Raw genomic sequence first — 20,702 nt, 5'->3', positions numbered from 1 at the left:
CCCACCGCTCCTCTGACCGCACACGGGCAGAGGGAGGTAACGGGGCCGCCTAGGCCGCAGCCTGGGCGGGAGCGCCAGGCCGCGCTGGGAGCTGCCGCTGGCCCCTCCGCCCGGTCCGGGGCGTTCACGTCGCTCTCTGCCCGAACCCGGCCAGGCTCTTCTCGCGGTGGCCGCCTCCCGCACCGGGGGCGGCGTTGATGTGGGGACCCCGCCGGGAGGTCCCAAACCGGGCGCCCGCGGGGAAGGCCCGAGCGCCGGAGCTCCGACCGGGAGCCCGCGACGCGGAGCCGCCCCGCCCTGGGCCGCAGCGCGCCGGGTTTAGAGCTCCGGAGGCTGGGAGGTTGGGAGGCTCGGACTGGGGAAGGAAGGAGGAGGCCAGGCGACAAAAGTTAGGTCAGTTTGTTGGTGGGTCGTTTGAAATTGCTCTGGGTCCTAGCAAACTGTCGACTTGTGACTGCAGAGTCACACAGCCGGCAAGTTCCAACTCCAGGAAGGCGTGGGGTCGGCCGCATTCGCGGCGCTGTTCTCTTTCCCCGTCTCCTTTTCAACCTACCACTTAAAATCATCAGGACCTTCTTTCCCTGCCGAAGCAAAAGTGCCATTTTGGGGGGTGGGTTGGGGGTTGGCTTTAGTCGTTCGAACCCAAACCGGCCAAAGTTTATAAAAATAACTTGGTACTTTGTATATTGCATGCAGCGGGGTGCCTTTTTGCTAAGTGGCTCTCCTTTGGTGAGGAATACAGATGCTAAACTGGCTTAGTTCTCTCCCGAGTATGTTTGCCGGCGTCCTCCGGAGCCGACCTCGCCAGGACTTGTGAGTCCGCGCCCGGGTAGTGCTGCCGGGTTGCACGGGGCCGGAAATAAAAAGACCTAGGAGCTGATTTCCTGAGGGGAGATAAAAAGCTGGGGTTCCTCTTGGGTAGAGCAGTGCTCGGTGGAACTAGACATTGAACTTGGAGTCACAGCCTTTGGGCCCTCCCTCCCTGGGAACGTTTCCTTTCTTTTGTTCACTAAGGGCTGGGGACGACATTTAACTTCGTAAAAGTGGATCGGAAGTGGGCACAAAAGAACAGTCAGCAGATTCCAGACTTCTCCTCATCTTTTTTCTGTCGGTGACACCACCATTCACCCACCAGTCATCCAGATGAGGGGACTATTATTCACTTAGTTCCCTACCCTACTGCAGTCACCCATTAAGACTTGTGGATTTTACTTTAGAGGGAGTTCTGGAGTGTGCTTTCCTTCCTGATCTTAATGCAATTACCAGAATCCATACCCTCATCTCTCAGATGCCTTTCCAAGTCCATACTCTTCTTCTCTGACTCCACTTCTTGGACACCAAAGTTCTTTTTCTAAAGCAAATATTTAATCCTTTCGCTCCTATTGAAACCTTTGTGATCTTATTGTCCTCAGCAGTTAATCCTAACTTCTTATTTGTCACGAAAGACCCTCCTTAGGCTGGCAGAAATCTGTTTAGCCTCCCCTCAAGGCCCTTTCTTTCCCACTACCCTTGCAAATCATAGTAGCTACTTTTTTTTTTTAAGCTATTACTTTGTGCAGCCCTGTACTTCACAGTCATGATCATGTTTAATCATCCTTGAAAAGTAAACATTCCCATTCTGTAGGTGGTAAAATGGAATGCTGAGAGATTCGTTGTGTTGCCTCAGTTTTTCTAGTTTGGGAGGGTGAGCTGTAATCTCACCTCTGTTTGACTCCAGAGCCCCCTGCTCTTCCTCAGTCAGTCGCTATGTGGTGTTCCTTTGCACTTGCTGTTTGGTCTTCGAGAAAGGCTGCCTTCCCCTTGCTTCTCTTTTCCAGGGCAATCCTAGGTTCAATTCCAATGCCAGCTACTTTGTCAGGCCTTTGCCCCCATCCCTCTTCAGAATAAGTTGTTCCTCCTTTTTGTGACCACAGCACTTTCTTTATGTTTCTCTTTAAGATTTTGTCCCAATCAGATTTGTGTTAGACTTGCGTTTCCTACTGGGTTTTGAGTTCTTCAAGGACAGGAATCTTGACCTAATTCATCCTTGCAGGGTATCCCCTAGTCTACCCCAGTTGACCTAGTTGGGGTTCCCAGGCTCCAGGGTTCTGAGAGGGTAGTTAACTGGTTTTTAAATTATTTTTGTATTTCCAAAAAATTGGAGCTTAGAGAAAATGTGTAATGGTAACTGAGTGCTTTTTTTAAATTTTTTTAAAAAAGGTTTTATTTATTTATTTGACAGAGAGAGATCACAAGTAGGCAGAGAGGCAGGCGGAGAGAGAAAGGAGGAAGCAGGCTCTCCGCGGAGCAGAGAGCCCGATGCGGGGCTCGATCCCAGTACTCTGGGATCATGACCTGAGCCGAAGAGGCTTTAACCCACTGAGCCACCCAGGCGCCCCTAACTGAGTGCTTTTAAGTGCTAGGTCATTTACATTAATTCTTTTCAATAACACTTAGAATTAGCATATTGTTGTCTTTATTTTACAAATGAGAGAATTGTGAGGCTTTGATAGGTTGAGTGTTACCTAAGGTGGAGTAGCTAGCTGACCAGGGTGGGAAGAGGTAAGATGTTAAATCTCCCTACTTTTCAAATCCCAAGGTCCATGTCTTTTTCTTAGTCCAAGGGTACCTGGAAGACTATGTAGTTTCTTGAGTTGTGGACGGAAATTCTTTCAATTCAGTAGAGGAATGCTGGTTACGTGATGCAGGTCTTTGGCTCTGAGAGTCAGAGTTTAAGATGTTTAGTTTAAAAAAAAAAAAAAAAGAAAACCCAAATTATTGTTGCATGTCGATCAATACTTGGAAATAAAATAGGCATTTTCGATGATGAAAAAAACATGTTGAAAAATCAAATGAATTACATCTTAAAGAACTTTAGATTTCTTCAAAAACTATTATCCAGGACACTCACAAAGATTTCTTTGTAACAATGGACTGTCTGCAGATAGTATAAGATACATTATTAAAAGTAGACTGATTTGCATATATTGGGCTGAGAAGTTATTTTAGGCAAGGTGAGTATGATCAAGTCTTTTTTTTTTTTTTTTTTTAAGATTTTATTTATTTATTTGACAGAGAGAGATCACAAGTAGACGGAGAGGCAGGCAGAGAGAGAGAGAGAGGAGGAAGCAGGCTTCTTGCTGAGCAGAGAGCCCGATGTGGGACTTGATCCCAGGACCCTGAGATCATGACCTGAGCCGAAGGCAGCGGCTTAACCCACTGAGCCACCCAGGCGCCCATGATCAAGTCTTTAATTTAAAAATCATTTGCTGGGTGCCCGGGTGGCTTACTTAGTTGGTTAGGCGTCTGTCTTTCGCTCTTGTGTTCCCAGGGTCTTGGGAGTCTCATGTCTGGCTCCTTGCTCACCTGGGAGTCTGCTGTTCCCTCTGTCCCTTCCCCACTCTCTCTCTCAAAAATAAACAGGGTGCCTGCGTGGCTCAGTGGGTTAAAGCCTCTGCCTTCAGCTTGGGTCATGATCCCAGGGTCCTGGGATAGAGTCCCGCATCGGGCTGTCTGCTCGGCAGGGAGCCTGCTTCCCTCTCTCTCTCTCTCTCTGCCTGCCTCTCTGCCTACTTGTGATTTCTGTCAAATAAATAAGTAAAATCTTAAAAAAAAAAAAATCTTCAGGAAAAAAAAAATACAGGGCATCTGGGCGGCTCAGATGGTTAAGCCTGCCTTTGGCTCAGCTCATGATCCCAGGATCCTGGGATCGGGTCCGGTATTGGGCTCCCTGCTTGGCAGGGAGCCTGCTTCTCCCTCTCCCTCTGCTGCTCCCCCTGCGTGTACTCTCTCTCTATCAAATAAATAAATAAGCAAAATCTTAAAAAAAAAAAAAAAACAAAACAACGGGCACCTGGGGGGCTCAGTGGGTTAAAGCCTCTGCCTTCGGCTCAGGTCATGATCCCAGTGTCCTGGGATCGAGCCCCAAATCGGGCTCTCTGCTCTGCAGGGAGCCTGCTTCCTCCTCTCTCTCTGCCTGCCTCTCTGCCTACTTGTGATCTCTGTCTGTCAAATAAATAAATTTAAAAAAAAATCTTTAAAAAAAAAACACTTTTCAAAAGGATAAGCCTTTTTCAGAACACTTTTTAGGAATTACAATGTTAATAAAACATTAAATACATTTTAATTTGCAAGCAGCAAATTCAGCATTGATGGCAACAATGCGAATGTAACCATTGCTTCTATCAGGAAGGGAAATAGCTACAAAAGTGAAACCTGTAGGTGTGGTTGAGGAAATTGATGCAGTCTGATCATTTCTTTTCAGCCTCTGAATTGCACACATCTCCCCTAAGGGCCCTCCAGCTGAGTATCTCCCCACAAGGGCTTTTCCGTGGATTTAAAAGGGCGGTATGATATTTTATTAGTTATTATAGTGTAACTGTTGAGATAAGGAATTGAGATTTGTGGCAGCCTTTTAATGCATTTTCAATAATGTTCAATCAGGGGCCTGGGTTGCTCATTTGGAATCTGATTAGTGATTTTGGCTCAGGTCATGATCTCATAGGTCATGGGATCATCCCTCTGTGGTGGCACCATGCTTAGCAGGGAGTTCGCTTGGGGTTCTCTCCCTCTGCCCCTCCCCCCACTCATTTTCATGTGCACGTGCTTGCTCTCTCTCTCCCTCAAATAAATCTTGAAAAAAAAATGTCCAGTCAAAACTCTGTATTGGTGTACTTTCTCTCAATCTATAATTACACATGAATAAGTAGGAGGAGTCACTAAATAACAGTTCTTTCCTTGGAATTCATAGGCAATAAACTGGTTTGGTTTTGAATACAAGTTTATGTTCTCTGAAGTTGGGTAATTAACACGACAGAGCAGTGAGCATGTCTGGTAGGTGTGTTGTGTGTGTCAGAAGATGAGAGTTTTCCAGATGATGCTCTGCTAATATAAATGTCCTGAATCCACTGGGTTTTGGGGAATTCAGAAAAGCATTGTTTTTTTTTTTGTTTTGTTTTTTTTGTTTTTTTTGTCGTAAGTGTAAAATCCCAGTAAGTTGGGACGATTTCAGCTTCCCTTAATGACCCTCATTGTACATGTTTCTCCATTAAAAGAAAATTGGGACAGGCCTTGGGAAAGAGAGTTTACTTAGTTGTTGCAACATTTGCAATCTTTTCTCAAGGTCCGCACTGAACAAAAACACTTGTCTCAGGGTACTTGGACCTATTTTGATTTTGTTACAACTCTAACGAGAGTTTGTCAAATTAGCATTGTATTGTACCAAGTCAGCTGGTCATATTCCATTGAAAAGTACCACTAAATGTTCAAGAGATACTTCTATTTTCTTTGCTGTAACACTAAGGGATTAAACTTAGAGAACCCCAAGATGCCTTTCCTGAGCCCAAAGTTTGTATCTAACCGCCTTGAGAGTTTTCCCTTTGAATGGCACATAGACCTCTAGTTGTCCAGGCTCATCCCATGCACCATGCTTCTCCTGTCTTGCCTTCCTTAGTTAATGAGCATCTTGTCTACTCAGTCACCCACGGAGGAACCTGGGGGAGCCCACCTCACCCCCTCTTCCCTCATCTAGCCACTTGCCAGATTCTGCTGAACTAGGCCTTTATCTTTGGTCTCTGTGTGTCTTTTCTCCATACACACTACTGCTCCCTTAGTTGAGGCCATCCATTGTGGTAGGACACCTGCATCTGATTCCTCTGTGGCTTCCTCTTATTCCTCACCAGTCCATTGTGAGCCCCACATGATTCCTAACCAGCAGTTCATCAAGGAGAAGCGCATGTACTCAGGGCTCAGGACCTGCTTTCAGAGATTGGAACCAAATTAAGGAGGTCGGGGCTCTGTATATAAAAACCCGTATTTCGGGGTGCCTGGGTGGCTCAGTTGGTTGGGCGACTACCTTCGGCTCAGGTCATGATCCTGGAATCCCAGGATCGAGTCCCGCATTGGGCTCCCTGCTCAGTGGGAGTCTGCTCTCTCTGACTCTACCCCTTCTCATGGTCTTTCTCACTCATTCTCTCTCTCTCAAATAAATAAAATCTTTTTTAAAAATATAAAAAAGGGGCACCTGGGTGGCTCAGTGGGTTAAAGCCTCTGCCTTCAGCTCAGGTCATGATCCCAGGGTGCTGGGATCGAGCTCTGAATCAGGCTCTCTGCTCAATGGGGAGCCTGCTTCCTCCTCTCTCTCTGCCTGCCTCTCCGCCTACTTGTGATCTGTCTGTCAAATAAATAAATTAAAATCTTTAAAAATAAAAATAAAAAAATTAAACCCCACATTTCTTAGCATGTTCCTTCAAGCTCTGGTCTCGACAGTCTCTTTCCCCCACTTGCCCGTGGGGTCCCTTAAACATGCTTTGCCCCTTTGGGTCTCTTAATGGGCATCCCTGCTTCTTCTCCACATCAGGCAATTTCTTGTCCTTTAAACTCAGCTCACAGGGCCCCTCCTCTTGGCTCTGCATTCGAGGAGCTCTGTGAGGGAGGAAAAATGGCATGCATCTAGAACAAAGAAATCCTGGTCTGTCCACTGTATGCTGGATGTATGCCAGCCGAATAATGGAGTACAGGGGAGGGAAAGATCCTCTGACATTGAGAAGAAGCTGGAACTTGGTCTGACCTTTCAAGAATAAGTAAAGGTTTGGATTGTTGAGGGGAGGGGCCTGGCAGCCAGTGAGGTTAAGTAGGTTTCATCCCTCAGAGTGGATGCAGGCAATGGCTATGACTCTCATAGGGTCCTGGGAAACCCTGGTGATGGTTCACCTACCTCCCGGTATGGCTGCTTGCTTCTGACCTTGTGCTGTCCCTTTCTTAGGTTTTAGTTAGGCCAGCCCTGAGGAATTTTCCAGAAGCAGTGGGTAAGTGGCCTAGTTTTACCCTAGATTGGTATATCCAGTGCACCTGGCCCTCCAAAACTATGAGCCTTCCCTCTGCCCTGGCAGGACTAAGTTTTCCGCCCAGCCACTGGAAGACTTGTTTCTCCATGAAGGGACGTCATGGAGGACGATGCTGATGGGTTTAGGGACAGGTGGCTGAGAGGTGCCGGGCCTTTCACTTGAGGGAGTCAGATGTATCCTCAGCTTCAGGATCCAGGAGAAGCAGCAGGCTGCTCATGTGTGAGAGCTTTTGCCTCCAGGTTTCCTCTAGCCAGACTTGTCCTGTTAGATAAACCTAACCCTCACCTCAGTAAAAAATGGGGGAGGAAAGGGTCTTTGATTCAGGGCAAAGCTATCGAGAGGAAGAATACAGTGTACTGATTAAGAGCTTCTGGAGGGGTGCCTGGGTGGCTAAGTTGATTAGGTGTCTGCCTTTCGCTCAGGTTATGATCCCAGGGTCTTGGAATCGAGTCCTGCATTGGGCTCCCAGCTCAGTGGGGAGCCTGCTTCTCTCTCTCCCTCGCTTCCTGTTCCCCCTGATTGTGTTCTCCTGCTCTCTCTGCCAAATAAATAAGTAAAAAAAAATTTTTTTAAGATTTTTATTTTTTTTTATTTGACAGAGAGAGATCACAAGTAGGCAGAGAGGCAGGCAGAGAGAGAGAGAGGAGGAGGCAGGCTCCCCAGCGAGCAGAGAGCCTGATGTGGGGCTTGATCCCAGGACCCTGGGATCATGACCTGAGCCGAAGGCAGAGGCTTTAACCCACTGAGCCACCCAGGCGCCCCAAAATATATATATATATGTTTTTTAAAGAGCTTCTGGAGGTTGCATATCCTAGGCCTGCCACATCTTAGTGGAGGAACTTGGGCAAGTTACTTAATCTCTGTGTGTTAGTTTACTTCACCTGTGTGTGAAAGTGAAATAAATTAGTATATATCACATGTTCTGGAGCATGCTTAGCATATCCTAAGTGTGAGATACGTGTAGATTATTATTATTATTGAGAGTCAGCAAGACACATCCCAGGACAATGAGGAGAGCACCCTGGCAGGAGGAGAGGGCTCAGTGCTGAAAAGGTGGGCTGGGCCAGGTAGGGGTGGCATGCCAGGACAAGACCTCACCAGAGGCAGAGCCCATTCTCTTACCCTCCCCTCTCTCCTGCCTCTTGAAGTAACCTGTTCCTTAGGGTTAGCAAGAGGTTTCTTTTCTTTTCTTTTTAAGATTTTATTTATTTGACACAGAGAGAGATCACAAGTAGGCAGAGTGACAGGCAGAGGGGGAAGCAGGGTCCTTGCTGAGCAGAGAGCCCGATGTGGGGCTCGATCCCAGGACCCTGAGATCATGACCTGAGCCGAAGGCAGAGGCTTAACCCACTGAGCCACCCAGGCGCCCCTCTTTTTTTTTTTTTTTTGAAGAGATTTTATTTATTTATTTAAGAGAGTAAGAGACGGCAAACATATGTGCAAGGAGAGGGAGAGAAAGGGAGAGAATCTGACACTGGGCCGATCCCACAAACCTGAGATCATGACCTGAGCTGAAATCAAGAGACGGAAGCTCAACTGACTGAGCTGCCCTGAAGGAAACTCTCAAATAAGTAGTTGCAGTCCCAGAAATAATCCTGTTGCTTTTTGTCTTCTGTTTCAGCCCTGAAGCAGAAAGTTAAGGAAGGTTGCTTCTTTCTGGTGGCTGTTCTGTTTTTCCTCCTGGCCCTTTGTGCAGTCTGTTTAGAATTCGAGAGCTTCAAGCGGTCCCCTTGACAGGAGGCTTGGGGGGGCACCACTCACAGGCTCACAGTGGAGCCTGGCACACTCACTGCCCAGGCCTCCCTGCTCTCAGGGTCTTCCCATAGCAGCTTTTTTTTTTTTTTTTTTTTTAAAGATTTTATTTACTTATTTATTTGACAGAGGAAGAGACAGCAAGAGAGGGGACAACACAAGCAGGGGTGGTGGGAGAGGGAGAAGCAGGCTTCCCGCTGAGCAGGGAGCCCGATGCAGGGCTTAATCCCAGCACCCCAGGATCACGACCCAAGCTGAATACAGATGCCCAACAACTGAGCCATCCAGACGCCCCTGCTTTTTTTTTTGTTTTTTTTTGTTTTTTTTGTTTTTTGTTTTGTTTTTTAAGATTTTATTTATTTATTTGACAGAGAGAGAGATCACAAGTAGGCAGAGGAGCAGGCAGAGAGAGAGGAGGGAAGCAGGCTCCCCACTGAGCAGAGAGTCCGATGCAGGGCTCGATCCCAGGACCCTGAGATCATGACCCGAGCCGAAGGCAGAGGCTTAACCCACTGAGCCACCCAGCCACCCCTGCTTTTGGTTTTTAAGGAAGGAGGGACATGGTGGATAGGAGGAGAATTTCAGGTTACGTGGTGGTTTGGGTTTGTTCAGTTTTTTTTGTTTGTTTGTTTTTAAGGTTTTGTTTATCCACTTGACAGAGAGGTCACAAGCAGGGGGAGCAGCAGGCAGAGGGAGAGGGAGAAGCAGCCTCCCCACTGAGCAGGGAGCCTGAAGTGGGGCTCCATCCCAGGACTCTGGGATCATGACCTGAGCCGAAGACAGATGCTTAACCAACTGAGCCACCCAGGCGTCCCGGTTTTGTTCAGTTTTTAACATTTTTGGGTCAGTGTTGATGATTGTTTTCTGTACTTCATGATCTTGTCAGATTTTGTTTCTACTTCTTTACCAGCACAGTTCAGCAGAGGAGTGAAATACTATTTTGACAGCCCGTGGCCCAGCAGGCACATTTGCCAGCAAAGCAGTCGGTAATGTCAAATCCAGTGCTCATGGTGGTGCTCTGTTTTTCTGAGAGGGGATGCTGCCTGACTCTGTCACAGAATTGGAGAGTGGGTACAACTCAGAAGTTGAACAGCCTCTGAGTCCCTTCTGACATGGTTTGTAAAATATCTGCTTCATACCAGTGTACCTCTTGTTAAGAAAACTCCAGCACAGGAAAGCTAACCTTACAGAAGGAGACCTGCCAGGTATTTTACACACGGGATTCCCATTCCAGTCACTCGTGCTGGGGCTCTGGACTTTGGAGTGTGTGGCGTAGGTCAAGAATGCCAGGTACAACCATGTCCAGATGGGGACAGAAACCTATTCCAGGGGCATGGCCTACATCCAGAAGTGGACTGTGTGTGGAGCTGGCATCAGAGCCCACTCAGCTGGGGCCCCAGCCACGCTCACCTGGAGGTGTGTGGGCAGTGCGTTCCTATAAGCCTGTTCTGAATGTTCTTTTCAGAATGTCCTCTTAGAATGACCTCTTGACAGTGGCCCACCACTCTGGAGCACTGTGCTGTGGTTGAATGACCAGGACACGAGTTCTGATCTTCACTTCTACCATGGACTCGTTTCTGTCATCACCTTGAGCCTCAGTGTGCTGATTCTGCAACGGGGTAATGAAACTACTTTGTAGTTTCATTTCATGTAGTTTCATGACTACTTTGTAGAGTTATGATAGGAGTTGAGCGCGTTAGTTGTCATAATAACTAAGTGTAAGATGGGATACTGCTGACCCGTGCAAGGGTTGATGTGTTGCTGTGGGTTCCACCTCCTTTGCTGAGTATTTGTTGAAGTAAGAGAATCATATTTGGGGGGTTTTGAAACCTTATGTTTAGATGTAAAGTATTTTGAACTTAGTATTAACGTCATGATTTAGTGTCATTGCCACTGGTTGCTTTGTGCAAGCTCGGAAAGCACATTTCTGTCAAAATTAGTTACTTGGCTCCCATGACACAAAAAAGCAGGAAGTTGGTTTTTTTTTTTTTTTTCCAAATTATTAATGTCCTACCAATTGTGGAGCTGGTACTTGAGAGTGATGCTTTACTTAGATTTAAGGCAGGTTTGTGTAACTTTCCTTTAGACGTCCAGCTCCATCTGCCCGGTTTCATTTTGCCTGGACAAGAGGAGCCTAGAAACATTCCTTGCACAGCATAAACACTTAAGGGCCAGCTGTGAAGGGTTAGGGCAGTATCTGTCTCTAAGCTGTATCTGTACATGCCTTTGTCATTGTAACTCTTGGCGAGTGCTATTCCAGAGCAGGCGAGCCCTCCCAGGATCCTGCTTAGGAAATAGGAGCCCCTGTGCTGCCTGTTTGCAGTGAAGGCTTGGCCACCCTCACCCACTGCTTTGTGTGGCTGAGAGATTCTACTCGGTCTCCAGTCCTGGCCTTACCCTGTAAAAGGCCTGTGACTTGGGCATCTCTGAACATCAGCTTTATGAGCTGTAAGATGAAGCTAATATGCCTGACCTGCCTGCCTCCGAGGGGTGTTGTGAACTTCTAGTCCCTATTCTATGTGCTGTTCATTGTAAATACTGCTGAGTGTTGTAACCAACTGCCGCTCAGGCTTCTCTGTCACAGTCTTCCTCCGGCCTTTCACATGGCTGCTTTGGGTCTGGATCTCCTACTTGGAAGGCACACACCTTCCGGAGCATCTTCGTTTTTGGAGATTACCTCCAGAAACACCTTGCTTTTCTAGAAGACCACCTCTTCCCTAGCATCTCTCCCTTTCTCTATGGTATTTTATCGTTCTGTTTTTCACATTTTTTAAAAAGATTTTACTTATTGACAGACAGAGATCACAAGTAGGCAGAGAGGCAGGCAGAGAGAGAGAGAGGAGAAAGCAGGTTCCCCGCTGAGCAGAGATCCTGATGTGGGGCTTGATCCCAGAACCCTGGGATCATGACCTGAGCCGAAGGCAGAGACTTTAACCCACTGAGCCACCCAGGCGCCCCAACACATTTTTGTTTTTTGTTGTTGTTGTTGTTGTTGTTGTTTAAAGATTTTATTTATTTATTTGACAGAGATCACAAGTAGGCAGAGCAGAGCAGCAGGCAGAGAGAGGGGGAAGCCTGCTGCCTGCTGAGCAGAGAGCCCGATGTGGGGCTCGATCCCAGGACCCTGGGATCATGACCCGAGCCGAAGGCAGAGGCTTAACCCACTGAGCCACCCAGGTGCCCCCACATTTCTGTTTTTTGTTGGGATTTTGAAGGGGATGGCGACACTAAGCTGTCGGCCTACAAAGGGGAGTGCGGTGATGATGTATTCTTAGCAACTCCACTGCCTTATGCTTCTTTTTCCTTTTCTTTTCCCTTTCATTTTCTTTCTTTTATTGAGATAAGTTGATCAGTTCATTTCTGGAAAAGCTTTGTGCCAACAACTATAAATATATTCCTTCCTTCTTTCTTTTCCTTTCTTTCTTTTCTTTTCCTTTCTTTCTTTCACATGACAGACTTATTTTTTAAGATTATTTATTTGGGCACCTGGGTGGCTCAGTCAGTTAAGCATCTGCGTTTGGCTCAGGTCATGCCTGGGATCAAGCACTGCATTGGACTTCCTGCTTGGCGGAGAGCCTGCTTCTCCCTCTGTCGCTCCTGTTTGTGTCCTGCACATGCTTGCTGTGTTGCATGCGCACGTGCGCTGTCAAATAAATAAATAAATATTTTTAAAAACTTATTTATTTGAGAGAGATGCTTGCACGCACACAAGCAGGGTAGAGGGGCAGAAAGCTGAGGGGAGAGCTGAAGGCAGATGCTTAACCGATTGAGCCACCCAGGCGCCTCCACAGTCATTTCTAATTTAAGACCCTATGAATTCTGGTCATAGGCTGTTAACGCCATATCGTGTCTGTTCCCTGTTAATGTAGAGGAGGGAATATATGTTGGTGCCTCAACACTGTCTTGGATTTTAAGAACTACTGTGATATAATTATGGAAGGGAATGAAACTAACATTAATTGAATATCTACCAGGGGTGCTAATTACAGTGTTTTTTGTAATTCTCAGTAGAGCCCTGTGAATTTGGTTTCCTATTTTTCAGGTGAGACTACTGGAGGGCTGGGAGCTTCAGGGGGTATGAAGGGTGGGGCAGGGGCTTAAGCTCAGGACTGTCCAGCTCCAGGGGCCTCTGCTCTTTCTAGTCCAATGATAGTTTGACAGCTGTTGAAGCAACTGCTTGTCAAATCAAAACATTGTTTCTCTGTATAATATATAAAAGTAGTGCTGAAGAGAATGGTTGGGGATTGCAATATACTGAATTTTTTGTCTATAGGAAGCTTCAGAACAGAGAACAGTAAAATAACCAATGTAAGTCATAGTAAGCGTTCATTTTTAAAAAAAAAAAGTTCGAAAGATTTCCAGGTTTCTGTTACCACAGACTTGTTGCAGTAAAAAGGATTCCTTACATTGCTTCTGTGTGCTTGGCTCAGTGGGAGGTGTTAGCTCTTTTAGGAGCTTATTTCTAGTCATGGAAATGACACTGAATTAATCAGAGCCTCAGTTATCTTCCTTTGTAAAAGACGGGATTGGATAAGCTTGGTGTTTTTTTTTTTTTTTTTTTTAAGATTTTATTTATTTATTTGGGGGAGAGAGAATGAGAGAGATCATGAGCAGGAGAAGGGTAGAGGGAGAAGCTGACTCCCCAGTGATCAGGGAGCCCGATGTGGGGACTCTGTGGGACTCGATCCCAGCACCCTGGAATAATGACCTGAGCCGAAGGCAGATGCTTAACCAACAGAGCCCAGGCGCACCGGGCATGGTGGTTCTTTTTTTTTTTTTTTTAAATTAAAGATTTTATTTATTTATTTGACAGAGAGAAATCACAAGTAGGCAGGGAAGCAGGCAGAGAGAGAGGAGGAAGCAGGCTCCCTGCTGAGCAGAAAGCCCGATGCGGGGCTCGAACCCAGGACCTGGGATCATGACCCGAGCTGAAGGCAGCGGCTTAACCCACTGAGCCAGCCAGGCGCCCCGGGCATGGTGGTTCTTAAACGGGGGTGCACCTCAGTGTCACTGGGGGACCTCTTGGCACAAGTGCCCAGCCTTGTTCTGGAGATTCTGATCCTGCAGTTCTAGAATGAGGCCTAGGCACGATTCAGGCTTTCTCCCTCCACCCTCCCTCTCTGCCCCACCTCTCTGCATATGAGTATTAAATAACTCTCCTGGGGCCTTTGGGTGCCGTCTGATTGAGAGTCCCCCAACATTAGTTAACACTCGAGCCAGATTTGGCTCCCAGCTGCTTCCCAAACATACCCGGTGATTTCTTCCTTCTGGGGCTTTGCATACATTTCTAACACATGGACACACCTGTTCCCTTCTTTGCAATGGTTTGGTTTTTCCCCCATCCTCCAGGGCCTGACAGCCTCCCTTCCACGAACTGATTACCCTCTGCTGTTGCCTGCTGGGCCTCCCTTGCTCTGATCTCCAGGTTACTAGAGTAGTACTTCTCTGCCCTTCTAACCTCATCTCAACAGCCAAGATGGCGCTCAGCTTTACTTTTTGTGGTTCCTTTAGGGGTGCAGTGTGCTCTTTTCCAGTCAACAGATAAGAAATTACAGGATGCTATCGAGTATGCTTTTTTAAACTCTATAAGCACCCCCTACCTTGTGACTTGCTGTCCATAGCACTGATTTGACATCTGAAGCAGCCCTGGCTTTCACAGCTGATTTTTCCTCTGTACTTCTGTCTGGATCTTTCTTTCTTTCTTTCTTTCTTTCTTTTTTTAAAGATTTTATTTATTTGACAGAGATCACAAGTAGGCAGAGAGGCAGTCAGAGAGAGAGAGGGGGAAGCAGGCTCCCCGCTGAGCAGAGAGCCCGATGTGGGGCTCCATCCCCGGTCCTTGAGATCATGACCTGAGCCGAAGGCAGAGGCTTTAACCAACTGAGCCACCCAGGTGCCCCCTGTCTGGATTTCTTAAAAAGGATCATGGTCACAAGCTAGTTTCGAATCACTGGCTCGTGAAGGGTTCTCAGGTCCTGTGTGAGGGTTGTTTGGGAAGATTTTGAATGGTTGCCTTTCCAGGGCCCATCGTAGATCTCCAAAGAAGAAGAAAAGACTTCGTTAAATACTTTGCCCAAACTGGATGCATGCACTGTAGTTTTTTTTTTTTTTTTTTTAATTTTATTCATTTATTTGTCAAAGAAAGAAAGAGCACAAGCAGGCAGAGAGGCAGGCAGAGGCAGAGGGAGAAGCGGACTCCCCACTGAGCAAGGAGCCCAACGCGGGACTCGATCCCAGGACACCGGGACCACGACCCGAGCTGAAGGCAGAGGCCTAACCAGAGCCACCCAGGCGTCCCTGCACTGTAGTTTTTTGACAGCCCACTGTGTATAGCTGTCTCCTGCTGTCCTTTCCGGGATGAGCTGAAGGTTCTGTGGGACGTGGAGTAGCCTGCTCCTGCTGGGGTCAGGGTTGTCTCCTGTTAGTTTCTCAGAGCTATTAGGCAGTGGTCTGTTTCTGGAGCTTGCCACACCCTGGCCTGGGATGGGCATCAAGCTCTCTGGGCTAGAGTCTAGGCAGTGGGCTTTTCCCCTTTTGAAGAGCTGGGCAGCATGCCCATGCTCTTTTGGTGTCCCTCAGTACATTGAGATCCACCTCTAGGTTCAGAAATGGACCTCATTTGAAGAAGCACTGCTCTCTTTCTCCTTAACCACTTGCCGTGGCTGGGAAGCCTGCTCTTCCCTACCAGGAGAGGGAGTGAGCTAGTTGGCTTGTTCTGCTTTCCCTCGTGCTCTTCTTTTGGGTTGTATTTGGGTTGTCCTGGCTGATCCAGGACAGCTTCTTGCAGAACTGAAACAAACTTTTGTGGGCATATTTTGTAAGCTCCTGTCGTTCTTGGCTTTGGTCTTCCTGACTCTGTTCTAGAGCTGGGTCCCTCTGTTTTCCTTTTGTCAGGTCCCTTTTTTCCCATCATTTATAATAGTACCCTTTTGAATTTGAACTCTGAATTTACATTGGTCTCTTTAAATTCCTTCTCCAGGGGCGTCTGGGTGGCTCAGTGGGTCATGACCTCTGCCTTCGGCTCAGATCATGATCTCAGGGTCCTGGGATTGAGCCCTGCATTGGGCTCTGTGCTCAGCAGGGAGCCTGCTTCCCTTCCTCTCTCTCTGCCTGCCTCTCTGCCTACTTGTGATCTCTGTCTGTCTAATGAATAAATAAAATCTTAAAAAAAAAATAAATTCCTTCTCCGGTTCTTCCTTCTCAGGCTCATGCTCAGTTATAGGAGTGCACTTTTGCTTGAGGATTTGTCAAGCATCTTGAGTCATCTTGCCTTTTTGAGTCTCAGACCTTTGTATGAATCTCTCTTTTCTCTGAATGACTTGAATCCATTCTTCAAGTTGTTCTCCTTGGTGGAGGTGTGGTTGGCATTGTGGGCCGAATAGTTCTTGACTGGAGGGCCTGCTTGTGCAATGCAAGACTTTTAGCGTCCTGGCCTCTGACAGTGCCAGGGGTTCTCAGCAGCTGGGCCTCTAGAGGATGTTGGGAAATGGGGGTGGGGTGTGGTGTCACAATGCTTGGCATGTAATGGGCAGGGCTCAGGATGCTCAAGTGCAAAGTCCTGCCTGGATGGTGGCACCACCCTGTTGAGAAAGGCTCTCCTAGGGCTGCCCAACATTCCCTGGAGATTATAGGGCTTGCTAGCTTGTTTGTTTGTCTTGGTTTCTCTCACTTCTGCCTTGTTGTAATCACTTCTTCCTTGTTGGTTAGAATTATGCAAAGGAGGTTGCCTCTTCCGCTCTTTGGTGAACTTAACTTGACAGCAAGGTAAATTGAGAGTTTATCTGATGACCAGCAATTGATAACCGAGCGGTTGGAGTCCTTGAGCCTCCCAGTTCTGCCAGCAGTAGTGTCACCCTTCCTCTCTGGCAGAGGGTAGGAGGAATGGCATCCTCTCCCTCAGTATGGCTTTTATCTTTGTGCATGTATCTCTCTCTCTTTTTAAGTAGGCTCCATGGCCAATGTGGGGCTTGAATTCATGACTCTGAGATTGAATCGTGTACCGACGGAGCCAGCTGGAGACCCCAATGTTCATGTGTCTCTTGGTTTCAGAGCACCAATAGGTGCCCTCTCTGTACCCCTGCCCACAGTGCCCACTTCTTCCTCCCTTTTCTTGAGCAAGGTGCAGGTTTTCACTTGCAGCTTATAGTGGAGTCTCATCTTGCCATATTTTTTAAATTCTTTTGAAATTTACCTTCTTGGGTTTATTACTGATACATCCTGTTGTTAGTATGTGGATTTCTGAAGCCATAGATTATATGTACAGATTATTTTAAAACTAATTTTCTCCTATGAAAAGTGAATATGATCTCATTGGTTGTCCAGTTTCAGAGCTCTATCTGGAATTGTTTTCCTGACTTGTTTTTGGTTTAAAACATTTCTGATAGCTTGGTTGGATTTGTGTCTAGCTGGGAATCTTTCTCTAGTATCTTGCATCAGGGACCAGAAAATCAAATACATGGAGAGCCTTTTCTATCCCAGAGTCTTTTTTTCCTCCCCAATACCCAGCTTCCTGTCCCTTCACTATCCTGATAATTAAGCAAGTGTTTGAGCATGACTGTGAGCTCCTGGGGCTTTTAGATCCCTGCCTTCAAGCTTGCCCTCATGGAACTTGTATGCTGTTTGGGGAGTGGGACAGAGTGGTCGTAGAGTGAGATTTATTTATTCCCCATCCTGAAGGCTTCATTATCCCCAGGGGAGTGTTTCTGATGAGTCCTGGGCACTAGCAGGAGGACCAGATGGCAGTTGGCAGGTTGAGTGGTCTCTGAGGTTCCATGCTCTTCTTCCTCCAGGCTCAGGAAGAGGGGCGGAACCACGCCTTCTCCACTGCAGGGGCCACAGCCACTGCAACTAGCTTTCTTACGGAAGCTGAGTGTTGCTTAGAAATGGAGCTTCTCTCCCAGTGGCAGTGGCTCTCTCCTCTCACTGTGGAGCTTGTTAAAAATCCCCATTTCAGACTCCACCCCACAGTTGCTGGACCAGAATTTCCAGGGCTGGGGCCTGAGCCCAGATGGTTGTGGTGGGCAGCTAGGGTTGACAAGCAGCAGCACCCTGTGGGAAGAAACTTGGTCGGGCGTGTCGCCTGCCGTGAAGCACCGGCATGTCCCAGCTGTCTGTTCTGCGTGTTCATTTGATACACTGTCCTTCTCAGCCCACTCCATGCCGGGCACACATCCTCCAACTTAGAACCTGTGACAGTGGCTCAGTTCCCACTTCGTCTGGAATTGTTTCCCCACGGGGCCTTGTAAACTGTTGCCAGTGTGGTGGGAATGTGGAGTGCAAAGGATCTTTTGGGCTTGAAGTAGAGGCTGGTTCAGAGCCTCTGTGCCATTGTGAGCCATGGCACCACACAAGGAGGGGCTTCCCAGTTGCAAAAGCGTGCATGGGCTGGACCAACAAGGAGGAAGCCAGGGCCATTGAGGAAGCTGTCCTGCCTGCTCAGCTGGGTGGTGGTGCTCTAGGGATGCAGAAGAAGGTACCCAGGAGACGTGGAGGAGGCTTTTATACCAGGAACATGAGGCCAGGTTGGGATATTGGAGGGATTGTGTCACTGTAGGTGTCTGAGAATGGAGGAATATTGGGAAGGTGAGCAGGCGGGCGCACCTTGGGTCTTGGGTCATGATGCCTGCTGGAGGTTGACTGGAGTTGTTGGAGAAGCGGTGGTGCGCAGTTGAAAAACAAGCGACAGACTGTAGCCTAAAGACCTCTCAGGCAGGGCCCTGAAGTAGTTAGTCCCCGTGGTCCTGCTTTCTGGATGAAAGGCATTTGCTGTCTGGACTATTTGTATGATAATCCCTCATTTGCAAAGGGTTCTGTTATGTACAACAGGGTTTCCCCTTCGCTGTGTTCAGCTCTGGGTCTTACTACCCCTCTTGAAGCTGAGGAAACAGAGGGTCAGTGAAAGGCTCCTGTCCCCCTCCCATCCCAGACTAGATGTTCTCTTCGCCAAGTGTCCATGCCGACACAGAGTTCTGAAATCACACTTACGCACTGGGTAGAAAACCTGGTGGGTATGCGTTTGCTCCTAGTCTTTGACATCTGACTCATAGCTTAATAAATCTTGGTCGGAAGAAATCAGGTCTGTAACACCTTTCTTGCACCCCTGCTGCGTGACTGCCCTGTGCAGGGGTCTGAGGGTGTTCAAACAGAGGTCTGGTGACCAGCCCAAAGAGGATGCACTGTGTCTGCAGAAGACAGTTACTTATCCCCCTGAGTTCCGTGGGGTCACTGAAGTGGGGCCTGTCTTGGTCTGGGGCATGGGTTTGAGGGCTGTGGCTCCAGGCCTCTTAACCAGACCGGGCACAGTCTAGTCTACACTCTGCAATTTGGTCATCAGTGGTGTTGGCACTTGGTTTAATTTGAGGGAGTCAAGAGGGATCTTAATGTGTGGTGCTTTCCCCTATTTGACACCCCTTTATGCTTTGTTAATCAACAGGAGCTTGAAGAAATCCGCAAATGTGGAATGAAAAACTTCCGTAACATCCAGGTTGATGAAGCTAATTTATTGACTTGGCAAGGGCTTATTGTTCCTGTGAGTATTGAACACTTCCACTTCTTACCAGATTATTCTTCAAGGTGATGTGTGTGCTGGGCTGACCTCTCTGCTCCCAAGTAGGATCTTAGGTGAGGCAGCCAAGAGATGTGCAGAAGTGGGCTGTCACTCTAGGATATAATAAGGCAGGGACTTTAGCCTCGGGTGCCTGAGTAGAATCCCGTCTTTGCACTGGTTTTGTAAGATTCTGGGGGGGCCCCAAGCGTTCTACGTCTGTGGTTATTGCCCAGGGAAAGGAGTGTGTTTTTGTGCTCCTCTCTTCCCTGGCTTCTCCATGCCTGGCCCCGTTTGTCCAGACGGGGCTGCCTTCTCTGACCTCTCTTGGGAGATAGTGGCCTTTCCCATCTAGATCTTTTCTTTGCTTCCCCGCCCGGTTTTGCATCTGTGTGTCTAAGCCTCTGGACATTTGCGTTCCAGGCTTTAGTCCTAGTACCCTCCAGTATGTGCCTTCTGTTGGTTTCAAATCCCTTTGTCTAATGGCCTGCCTGGTCCCCTCACCCAGTGTCTTGTCTGGGGCTTCTGCCTCTACTTTCTGACCCCCACAGCTCCTGTTCCCTCTGCCTCACAGACTTCTGCCATCAGATCGGCTCAGGCTTGCTCCTAACAATGACCTTCCTATGGCCTTACTGTCCTCTTGATTTAGTGTCTGCTCTTTCTCCATCCTTTCATCTCCTCACCCCTTGAGAGCCTCATCCTGTACTAACTCCAGTTTGCAATCCCAGTTTCTCCCACCCTCCTAGAACCATCTCACAGTGAGCACATGGGTTCCCCTCTGTCCTCAGCACCTCAGCCTCAGCAGCCCTAGAGCCTGCTCGCCTCTCCAGCCTTTGGAGCCCGTGCTGCCCCCAGTTCTGTGACCTTGTACCACTCATTCCTGTCTTGCTGCTGCTTCCTGTGAGCTCTCAGACATGGACCTTGTTTAGTCTCCTGCCTTTCTTTCGTGCTGTTTCTTGGACCCTTGCTTCATCCAGCATCATAGATGACTAGATTATTGCACTAGATTATTGCTGTACATGAAGGAGTCCTGTCCTTGCCTCTGTTCCTGCCCTCTCCCCAGAGCCACACCATCTGTCCATGAGGTGGCCTCACTTGGACGCCATGTGCCTTCCAGTTTCCCCAGCTCACAACTGGGACTTCATCGCGAGTGCTCCCTTCCTTCCTGTTCTTCAGTCTCCACTGCCTCCTCTTTTCATCCCCACTTTCCCCATGAGCCTCAGGCCCTTTTCCTGTGCCTGTCCCTGCACTACATTGTTGTGCAGAATCTTTCCTTATGGGCAGATTGGCTACTTTGCCAAAGCAGAACACAGAACATGCTGACTCTAGAGGCTTTCTTCTTCTTCTTCTTTTTTTTTTTTTTTTTTAAGATTTTATTTATTTATTTGACAGACAGAGATCACAAGAAGGCAGAGAGGCAGGCAGAGGAGGGAAAGGAGGCTCCCTGCTCTGCGGAGAGCCTGATGCGGGGCTCGATCCCAGGACCCTGGGATCATGACCTGAGCCGAAAGCAGGGCTTAACCCACTGAGCCACCCAGGCGCCCCTAGAGGCTTGCTTCTTTTTTTTTTTTTTTTTTTTAAAT

General features: G+C 47.9%; 1 protein-coding gene across 1 annotated transcript in view; it reads left to right on the top strand.

Moving 5' to 3' along the window:
• LOC111142528 (ubiquitin conjugating enzyme E2 L3) overlaps positions 1–20,702 on the top strand; it is a 60,760-nt gene that overhangs the window by 163 nt on the left and 39,895 nt on the right. The window contains exon 2 of the mRNA XM_022495774.1: positions 19,009–19,104. Coding sequence (XP_022351482.1) covers positions 19,009–19,104 — 96 coding nt within the window. The remainder of the gene's footprint in view (positions 1–19,008; positions 19,105–20,702) is intronic.

This window comes from Enhydra lutris, unplaced genomic scaffold, assembly GCF_002288905.1.
Source record: "Enhydra lutris kenyoni isolate GAN:26980312 unplaced genomic scaffold, ASM228890v2 scaffoldscaffold8, whole genome shotgun sequence".
Classification (NCBI taxonomy): Eukaryota; Metazoa; Chordata; class Mammalia; order Carnivora; family Mustelidae; genus Enhydra; species Enhydra lutris.
The sequence above is the reverse complement of the archived record's forward strand: the minus strand, read 5'-3'. Positions and strand labels throughout refer to the sequence as shown.